The 10,873-nt window shown below is 40.4% G+C and overlaps 1 protein-coding gene and 1 long non-coding RNA gene across 3 annotated transcripts; one reads left to right on the top strand and one right to left on the bottom strand.

The window, feature by feature from the left end:
* Nucleotides 1-704: 704 nt before the first annotated feature.
* On the bottom strand, nt 705-5,917 carry LOC111265859 (uncharacterized). The gene is made up of 3 exons (XR_002683722.1): nt 5,830-5,917; nt 5,036-5,163; nt 705-1,624 (listed from the first exon to the last, which is right to left on the bottom strand). It is a non-coding gene; the product is annotated as an uncharacterized LOC111265859 (long non-coding RNA).
* LOC147753912 (uncharacterized) lies at nt 5,193-9,466 on the top strand. Of its 2 annotated transcripts, XM_086970644.1 has the most exons (3): nt 5,193-5,229; nt 7,443-7,596; nt 8,603-9,466. In XM_086970644.1, exons 1-3 carry the CDS (start codon nt 5,208-5,210, stop codon nt 8,616-8,618), a joined length of 192 nt encoding a protein of 63 aa, XP_086826770.1. In that variant the 5' UTR covers nt 5,193-5,207; the 3' UTR covers nt 8,619-9,466. The 2 variants fall into 2 exon arrangements, with proteins under 2 accessions (XP_086826770.1, XP_086826769.1); XM_086970643.1 differs by lacking the exon at nt 5,193-5,229 and having other exon boundaries at nt 5,252-7,596.
* Nucleotides 9,467-10,873: the final 1,407 nt, after the last annotated feature.

Genomic DNA, 10,873 nt, shown 5'->3' with positions numbered 1-10,873 from the left:
TATTTCCGACTAAGCCGATTTGGGTCAACCAGTAAAAAGTGAGAATGTTTTCGCATCTGAAACCCGAATCGACTTATAAGTAGTTTTGTATTTGTCCAAGATAGTGAGCTACTTATTGAACACAAATGCACTCCAGAGCTCACAACCAGTCTTCAGAACCGCAAGCGATGTTCAGTGAGTGGTAAAATAGTTCTTTTGATCATAATGGCCGTGACGGTAAGCTAAAGGGAACGAAATGGCAGTAGGGTGGGCAGCAGAAGTGAGTGGGAGTACAATGCTAAAGTGCTTCTTAGGCAAAAATAAGCTTCTGGTATTCAGGCTCCCCAGCGTTCTCTGCGACGCTGACTCTCGAATCTTTTACTACTGCTTCTTAAGCTGATTGGCTTGGCAAAGTAACATCCATTCTTGAGTTTATCGAACCGAATGAACTGATACAGGTGAGTCGTTCCTGACTAACTGTTGTCGTTTTATCACCGCATGCGATTTGCCTTTTCGTGGACGCACCTTAAACTCATAGTTATGCTGGTACATTTATTTTAAGGCCATAGTTTCTACGTACGGTTCGCTCGGGCTGATAAAAAAATTAGCCCTGTCCAAGCCGTCCATGAAAAATATGTATTAGTTTTAGGTTTCACCTTTCGGAGGAACGCTCAAACGACCGACTGAGGTAAAAATTTCTAGTTGTAAAAGAGATACAGTAGGGCTGTTATCAATTATCATCATTTATTCTCACTTTTGGGTCAGGTTTACACTTTGTTATCAGGAGCCCATGGCCTAATTGCATTTGTTTTTTTTTTTAGCTACACGTCACAGCCTTTTACTCACGAGTTATTAAGGTAACTTAATCGATCTAATGCTGTATAGTATATTTAGCTGACATAAAGGCTGATTTTTTTTTTGGTTGTTGTTGTTGTTTTGTACATATATGTTGGAGCAAATAGCAGCTCGAATGCAAAAAAAAACCGTTTAAGTAAAAAACAAAATAAATAAATCGAAACACGTGACTATCGCGACTGTATAATTACGAAACAAGGAAACATCTGTCCTTTGAGTGGCTGACAGAAACTAGGTGTTAAGCACGGAGTGGGCACACAAAGTACTACGCTAGTGATAATGAACGAATGAAGCAATCTGCATATGAAAACCGTCACAAATGAAAAAAAGATGTCAAACCTTCTCAGGGAATGTTTTTTCCTGAGAAAACCTGTTTTCTAGGGATCGTTGGGCTCGGCGGTTAATGAGCACTAGGAAAATAATTGTGAGTGTCTACAATTTACGGTGTGCTAGAGCACATTAGAACATTACTGGAAGTACGTTGCGTCGAATCAAAGTACGTAAATAAATAGAGCCAGGCAAAAATAGTGTAACTAAGAAACCCTTGTTTATACTTATTTGGAACTCAAAAAAGGCTCTGAACCCACTGAGACGGAGACTGCGAACGTTGCCAGTGGCAAAGTAGTGCGCATCATTTCAAGTAAATTAAAGTAGGGCTAACAATAACGATCTCTAACTGTTATCCTGCATTGCATTTCATACGTCGTTTCTCCTGGACGTACTACGATCACTGACGCTGTCGAATACTGGCGACAAACAATGCTTGCGTTCCTAAGGCCCGAGAAATTTCCTAAAAGAAAAAACATCACTGATTATAAGCGTCCTGAGTAAATCTCACCCCAAGGATAAAGTAATAATAAGCAAGATTTTCCATAGTCTGGGTGCGAATATCTCGTACAACATACAATTTACTTTATACAGCGTAAACTTGTATAAGTAAACCAAAACAAAGCAATGGGTTTCTAATTTCCTACTCTAACTTTAAATACACGAAACGTTACTTGGCAAATGTTAATACCACGAAAGGTGAGAACTTGAATTGGATTAGTGTACTGCAATAACTAGATACTGTTTTGGGGGATTTCTTATGTCTATTTTGTTAGTAGTTCTATCATTATCTACATAAAGAGCTACGTGTAAAGATACTTTATTAAAGTATTTGTAAGAAGTTTTTGAATTATGGCGGCTTTTATTTTCGAGAGCTGATTCCTTTATGTGAATGTTCTGTTCAGTGTTTGTGAGTACCCACTAGCAATTTTTTCAGAAGTTTATTATCGATCTATTTACCTGTTTATTAAACGATTCTGAGCAATAAGGAATCAGCTAACATAGAAGTTGACACAATTATAGTTACTTGAAGCTCTTCGCTTTCCTTTGCTTTTATTAACTATGTATTTTTGCTAATTTATCACACATTTTTAGGTGTAGTTCCACGACCGTAATTTGCGCAACGTTTGATTGATTTTAAATCGCTTTGTTAGAAGCTCAGACGTGGCAAAAATGCGTTTTCCACACACGAGATACGATTTTTATGATACTTAACATCTAGGCATAGATGCTACCTCTTTTTTACAGTTTTATGATTTGAGCTTATACATTCGCTTGCTTTCCACCAAACAACTCACATTTTTCCAATACTTTTACCATACCTCCTACACTGTTTTAGTGCACACCGATTGTGCGAAGAAGGACAACTTATGCATTCCGGCCTGCGTCCCGCGCGGCCCTTCCAGTCGTGTACGTGACCCGAGCAATTCTCTAGGGATATCTTTTTTCCATGTGCATACAAAGTATTACATGTACTGGCCATTTGCACTTCCGAAACACGAAGATTTTTTTAGCGACTATGCTTCTAGCTGGTCGGCTAACGGAGCTAGGTCAACACCATCCCGTATGGAGGGTGACGTTGGCTGTAATTCTACTTGGTCCAAATCCAGGCCGAGTTATCCGAGCAATCCAGTTCTGGCGATATTTTCTATCTTATCACATTGCCAATTTAGCGCCCCCTACCTTTCCTTCACAGCATCACTTTGCCTCTAAAAGAAGAACGGAGGACCCTTACGTGATTGTAGATACTTCTAGCATCGTGAATCTGGTTACTTATTTATCAGAAGCGGTAGGAAATGCACGCCCCAGCCTGCATCTAGGCTACGAAGCACGAGGACTGACTTGCGGCGTTCCCAGAGCTTGCTATCTAGCGCAGCTGTGCTTGCCGACAGTCTCGTCTGGAATCAATGCGGAAGAGAACTCTTTCGACATCAAGATGGATAGGATGCTCATCAATACACATGAAAAATTTCAACTAATACCAATTTGTTTGTCATGCATAGTAAACAAAAAAATGGAAAGAAGTCCACGTTGAATAAGTAGTTAACCAGAGGTACCGATTGTCTTTAGTACTAAATTTACAGACATTCGTTGTATACCTGTTTCATAATAACACAAATAACCTATCTATAAAAAAGAATCATGACTTTTATAGTTAAATAAAGATTTAGAATGACGTAGATTTCTATGTTAGGCTAATAAATGTATCAACTTCTATGATAACAAGCAGCTAAAATGATCACTGTGGTTGATTTCGTGTTAACAATACATACACACGATCTCACATTTAATATTAATATATTGATATAGCCGGTTTTTTATAAATACATTCGTGTTCTATTTTCGATGTTAGATCATCATGAATTTACAGTATAGATAAAAATGGCCGCCCGGTACGTTGGATTGGAAAATTTTTCTCTGCGGCGGGGAAGCACTGTGGCGCCACACGTATTTATGTTCATTTCAGAAGTCTTTTAACGTTACATTTATAAGGCACTAAAGGTAAATACGCGTATAAAAAGACCCACTCGACGAACTCCGCTGTGAAACGAGGATACGATCACATGCGCTCTACTACTAGAACGTCTATTATTTTAAAGGTGCAACAATTTACGTCATATACGTCAGTCCCTGTTGAAGATTATTGGCTAACGTAAACAGATTTACTGCCACTATAACGAATACGTTGCGGTCCAGATTGAAGTTTATCTATGGCGGGGTTTTGTGTGCTGGAAGTCAGCCGTGTGATGGAGCGGCAAACGGCGATCCTGGACGTAAAGCTCGAAACGTAGGAGCGTTTTTGCCGAGAGTCATGGTTGATTTAACTTCCCACTGCACACAATTAACTTTAGCTGTATAAATCAAGTAACCAACTATTTAAATGCTACTATGCTCGAGGTTGCATGAAATTGATCAGACACTTTGGTTTCCTTATTTCTATTCAAATAAATACTCTCACTAGTATAGACTATACGTATGAGCATTAATTCGATACTGATCTGTAATTGTTCTCTGTCCGCTATGTCTCAGCCGGGGGTGTCTTGGATAATTGCCTAAATTTGACAGCGACAAATTATGAACTCAAAGCGGCTTACATAAACGTGCGATAACGAATACCTTTTGCTTTATTGCGCTACATCTATAGGAGCTGGCCACATCAGACCCCTAAAGGGGTTCAAGTATTAATGTTATGTTCGTTTCTCCAATCGTTCTTCTTTGGGCGAAACTCGTTCTCAGTTGCTACGCCGACGACTTCCCCGAAACGAAGTTATTGATCGCAGTGAAGAAAGACTAGACCAGAACATCGGCTCTATGACTTTCAGGCGGAGTCGGGATCGGCTGATTGCCCAACAAGTAGATGGCCATGAGAAGGGGACTGTCGGATCGAGAAACGATCAAAAATGCATAACCCTTTTTTCCGCTTCCGGACCGCCTCTGACGATATTTAAACGTGCATCATATCTGCACCACACCTAAGTTAAGAAGCATTGGCTATGGCAAGCGCAAGGTTTAAGTCGAATTTAGGTCGTGCTAGTGTTTAAACAGTTGGCCCTTGCGTGCCGAGAGGTCGCGTGCATCCTATTTTGTATTATCCTTATCGAGCGGAATTGCATCGTCGGTGTTGCTAGCCCTCATATGTCAGTTTCATGAAATGGTTGTAAATGAAGACCTGACTGTATGTGATCACATGATACAGTGAGTCGACTGCGTGCAATGTGATAAGACAGCTGATGGAGGTTTCATGTGCAGCCATCACGCGCAGCGTATTGTTCATTTCGAGCTGTCGTCTAAGCCAAAGGTCCGCACTCGAGATGAACCACTATATGTATCGATACGTACCTATGTATGTACAACAAACATTTCAACTGCTCACTGTAGCAAACCTGCGGGACTTGTCCGTTCAAAACAAACGGCAAAATCTTTCTAGATCAAAATCACGAACTTAACGTGGCAGAGGCGGCAGTGTCGAACGTCAGCTCTGCTCCAGTCTCCATACTGACCCTATAAATTGATAAGGTTAACAAGTGTAAATTTACACATGCACCATGATCATATCAATTAGTTCGGGTAAATATACGTTCTAGATCATATTAAGCGAAACAAACGTTTTATAGCGGGCGTCTTTCGACCGGTTTAGGAGAATGAAGCATGCGTCTGTTGATGTGTCGAATCCCCCTCGCCAGCTCTCGTACAAACGACAAAAGCTCGCGCGACACCATCTGATGCTTACCTTCGATTCTTAAATACTAGAAGAATTAGCTAAGCTTGCTTTCATGAGCATTGTGGTGATTTTCATGTACCCCTGTTAGAAGAAGAGATTTCCTGCAGTGTTGTTTGTTCCCCTTCGGCAAGAACGATACGGTACCATAACAAAAATACATCTGTTAAATCTTCTAGCACTGAACAAACTCGTTTAGTGAAATTAAGCGGTAATTGACGATTGGCCACGTTGTTGCTATCGGCGCATGTGAAAATGTACATTTAGCTAGACCAATGCAGTGTCGCCGTATACGTCGGTTACTGGTCAAATGCTACAGCCAAAAAAGCAGATTCGTACCACATCATCAACCGCATCCGGCATTCGATCCGATCATAAAATCCCTGCCATAGAGCATTTGAAAAAGCTCGGTGATCTTTCTACAATAGTCAATAATCACGGTCACCTACCTGTTTACGTTAAGACAACGCTAGAATTGGTGCCTCACAAAGCACTCGACGCTTATTTCGAATCTGGCAAACGTGGCCATAAGCTTCTGTCAGCAATATGCTTCAACGCCGAGCTGGATGAAGTACGCTATGCAATTGAAACACTGCGATTAAACAGGTTGCCACAAGTAAGCACTTCGTCAAGCGATTGCCATCTGTGCGCTGTGATCTCGGCGCTGGGTGCAAACGAGCCCCAACCAGCCGTACTTCAGTATCTTACTAAACATGGCTACAAAGTATCGAGGAAAGCATTTGTCATGTGGAGCATGACACGTGGTGATAAGATATTCCTGTGGCGTTTACTTGAGCCGCTAATTAAATTTGGCCGAAACCAATTGCCTCCAATGTCCGAGCTTCTCCACTACATGACGATCGACCACATTAAAGTTTTGCAGAAATTTGTCCGATTTGACATTGGTGATATACATTTCGCAGCGTGCGAAGGCGACATATCGGCCGTCGTTGAGATGAGTGTCAGTTGCCCTGCGGTGACGTGGAAACGACGCCATAGGCTTGCTGACATATTTGAATTATGTGAAGTATCGTGTTATTTTCGCAGCAGGGAACTTTTCGGACAGCTCAGGTACTTTCGAAAGTCTCTAGAGTTCAGGCCGGGCGCCCGTACCGATTCGAAATGGACATCGTATGGTAAATGGAGACTCTTTGAATCTTCTGAAGATATCGACCGCTTAGAGAAGCAAATGACCGCTGGCGATTTTGTGGAAACTACCTGGCAAATACTATTAGCCGGTTCCAGGCTCAAATACTCTTCTGATATCATTTGTTCGAATTTCTTCCAGTCGTTACACGTCAATGATTTACATGAGCTAGCACGCATGAAGTATTTCGTGTTAGATACCGCCGCATATTTGAAACCGCGGCTCTGCGGACGGTACGGAGAACTGAAGGAGAATTTTTTGAGTGGGTTTTGGCAATACTGCCGAGATCTCATAGTTGAGGTAGCTCAGCCATCGGTATCCATCCTACCCGGCTTTTACAACTGCTGCGGCGAGTACCTTCCACTTCAGAGACCGGGACAGGATCTTATATCTGAATTCGCAGATGCCGTCGCCCGAATGGACATCGATCGTTTATTCTCGGATTTCATAGAGATCCAGCAGTGGCGCGATGAGTGCCTATTCATTCTTGCCTTAATAGTGGTGAACAAACCTAGTCGGCCAGCTGTGTGGACCGTCATGAAGCTGTTGGTGGGGGGAGCTAGCTTGTTGATTTTGCCAGGAAAACACGTAAGCACACTTTCCCTACTGTTGAGAGATCCTCCTAGGCTGCCGGAATACCTTAGAAAAGAATTAATTTCCCGAATGTGTTGTCAGTTAGATACCAGTTTGTGGCAGCTTATGGGCCTTGACGTGGACACTTCATGCTTCGTAGTTGTCCGTCTCCGCTGCCTTGCCGCGATTGTGTGTCGACGTGCACTTCAAGACAACCTGATTGACCTGTCTCAGCAAGACGTACCGGCTTCAGTTGTAGAAGTAGCTCTGGGTCATCCCGACAAAAATCATGATTAATGAAGTGTTTATGTTTTCTTGCAAATAATATTTATCACCTTCCAGAAGCAATATTATCGTTTCGGCAATGGTCGATGCATGCTAAAGCTAATGCGAAGATCCATGCTTCAAGAACAAGTTTCTCGTACGAGCTTTGTGAATTTTACCCCGCAGTCTACGAAGACCAAATGAAAAGAATATATTGGATTCCCTCGTCGAGGTGAGTGGCCATTGGACTAAGAGCACGAATTTTCAATCGTTTTTTACAATTCGTAGTATCAGTTTCCTATTACGCTACCTTCAAGCTGTAAATTCAAAGCTACCCGTTTTGCTCCCCGGGCAGCGACCTGTTAACGGTCGTATTGATACATAGAAGTTTCAGCTTCAGCAGAATTTTAAGGAGGCAATCACACGTTTATTTATGGGGTGACAATTTAGAGTTCCCGACATGCTAAACCTCGTACGTGATTGCAACTGGAATAGATATACCACCTATCTCTTCTACCGGTTACTGAGTACCGACGTTTCCTAACTGTTAAAAAATTTACCTGCTTATATTTTATACAGTATGTGCTATAATAAATTATCCAAGTATTAGGTTGACGCTTAAATGGCTGCCCTTTTCTCAAATGTTATTCCTGCTTCCGAAAACCCTGCGCTGCTTGTTTATACTATATTATTCTATATCTATCTAATATATATATATATATATGAGTATCTTCTATAACCTTGTCGTGATGTTAGTATGTAAGCTAGATAGTTTTATCTGGAGTTTAGGCTACTAATGTCAGTTTTTTGTCCAGAATTGTGTTGCTGATAAGAACGGCAAACATTTTTTTCCAACTTAAACGTAAGTGGAAAGTAAAAAAAATCTGCGTAACAAACTAAAACAAAACGTTTTCACATATATGTTAATGCTTGTGACGTCCGAGGGAATGCCACTAGGACAACGTCAAAAAGATGCGAGCATTGTGTGTTTAGTTACGTTCTACCGGTAAGAACACCAAAACCGCAGATCACGCTTAGGTAGCTTTAACCCTTGGAGCTCATTTTTATGTAAGATCTATGGCTTGCCATATGCTTTACATACATATATTTTTTTTTATTAGGATCAGTTTTGGCCAAAAGCTTAGGTTGTTTAAGTTCAAAATTGTGGTCCACTGCGAGCATACATCGAGAAGAAGCTGTTAAATGTTAAATGTTATGAAAATTTCTGAATATTTCAGGCAAATAAGAGTGTAAAGTAGCAAGATTACCCTGATTGACTTGCTTGGCCCAAATCAAACGGAATAAAACTCCGTTGGTTGAACGTCTCTTACGCTATATAGTGTCGTCAATTTGGAATTGCTCTGAACGTATACTGATATAAATATGATTGAAGATCACGCTTCTTCAATAGAGTCGAAGACAGGAGGAATCGGGAACGCGAAATTATTACGGTAGAATTACGCATTTCTGGTTTGCATTGGATTGAAGAGTTTTCCGGCGCTGTCATTTTATTGTAGATCAAAAAAATCTAGAGACCACCGACGAGACTGTAATATCTAGTGGTGACAACAATGAAGAATAGTACGCACGGCAACCACACTCTACTGATAATACGCTAGTTTAGAGTAATAAGACTGCACAGTCCTGATAATTTGATGAAACGTATTCTACCGCTAACAGTGAGTCGGGGCAAACGCCAAGGGCGAACTATAGTATTTTTTCGAAAGCAATCATATTAAAAAACATTCGCTGCATAATTAAGTGAGAAAAAAATAATATGTGACGAATCACTATTTGATGATATATTTGTTAACCCTGACGCATATAATTAGAAATAGGGCTGGATTTATGATTCAGCCCGGAACAGCTGCTGTAATGATTTCAATATACAAAAAAGTTCCGTTTTTATCTTAGTTATGATTAAATTCGGCTCTGCCTCTACTCTTTGCCCCACAGCGAAAATTTGCATGGTGCACCGGCAAAACTTATAGCGATTTCGACTAAAAAATTATCTACCCAATAGCAGCATCAACCAACAAGAAAAAAATATTTAAAGATAATGTTAAATCAACAAATAAAAATAGGCCATTGTTGTTCTTGAATTAGGCAAATCTTCTTCTTTGGGCTACAGCTGGAAAATATCTATAATAGAATGGATTGTCCTCCGCCAGACTCACGATATTAAAGACTGTGCACCTGTTTGGCCGGCTACGTGCAGTGAGTGCTCGGTCCCCAGTCACTTCTATGTCAATTCGATACTTAGCTATAAGATTGCCACCCGTAAGGTAATTGACGAGGACCTCGGACACAAACATGGAACATTATCACACGGATCCTCTTTGAAGAAGAGTGGCGCATCTATTTTTTTTTTTTATTTTACTCGAATTTTACATTCAGACCCTCGTCGAATAACAGTGACACTTAGCTTCACATTGACGAGACCTAACCATATATATATATATATATATACACATTTCAAGTGTGTTTCTAATAATCGTGCGAATACGTATTACCCATAAACTATTAAGGGCTTTTCTTTCTTTTATGACAATATCGGTGCAAAGTTCTTCAGTACGGGGGGCTGTTTGTGTCTGAAAAAGTAGATTCCCTAAAAGTCATTGACGTAGCGGGTAATACAGTAATCTTTAATCTTCTTTCTTTTCGAATTTTGCGGAAATCGATTCTACAAACTAAGGAGCTGTTTTTAAAATTTTGGCAAAGCCGCGCCACTTATCATCATCGCCCTAACCGGAAGGACAAGCGTTTAGCTTTGCCCACCGAGCCCATACACTGACACAATAGACCTTTGCTGGAATTACCGGCATAATAATTTGAGCCTTAATACAAACATATAGGCTTAAATACTTGGTCAAATAATTTTCGAAAATATCCTACGTGTATATAAAGGTCCAATTAATTATGAAGATGGCCCAGGTAATCGAGCAAGATCGCCAACATACACAGTATGACGAAGATGACACCAGGCATCAACTCCTGTAAATACACGAATATCCGAGCCCTACTACAATATAGCTATCACAGACAATATATATATATATATAAAACGTTTAACATAAGCTAAAAAAATATTATCGCATTCCTGCAATTTTCTTATATTGTAAACACTGCTAAAAACCTGTTTCAATTCATTCATATGCTAATTTTTAAGAACTGCCGCAAACTTTAATAAGATAGCCCGTTATTACGACAATAAATATGGATATATTTCATATTAGCGTTAAGTATCCCTGGAAAATATGGTTAGCTAAGATGTACTCGTGCGTAACTTCGTAATTAAATAATACATACGTCATAACATAACCACCAACGAAACAGATCAGGACTTCAGCAAACCTGCCGTCTTTTCAAAGAGGACCACAGTCTAGTAGAAGTCGTTCAATGAATCGCGGACGGAGCTTGACAGGACGGCTTATATCAATTCAATACAAACGGAAATTTTCTTCTGTGTTTTTTCCGACAACAGGCTTGGATAGCAAATAGAATAGTTC

The sequence above is a fragment of the Varroa jacobsoni genome, unplaced genomic scaffold (genome assembly GCF_002532875.2).
Source record: "Varroa jacobsoni isolate VJ856 unplaced genomic scaffold, vjacob_1.0 scaffold_109, whole genome shotgun sequence".
Classification (NCBI taxonomy): domain Eukaryota; kingdom Metazoa; phylum Arthropoda; class Arachnida; order Mesostigmata; family Varroidae; genus Varroa; species Varroa jacobsoni.
Note: the sequence above shows the minus strand (reverse complement) of the source record. Positions and strands in the feature narration are given on the sequence as shown.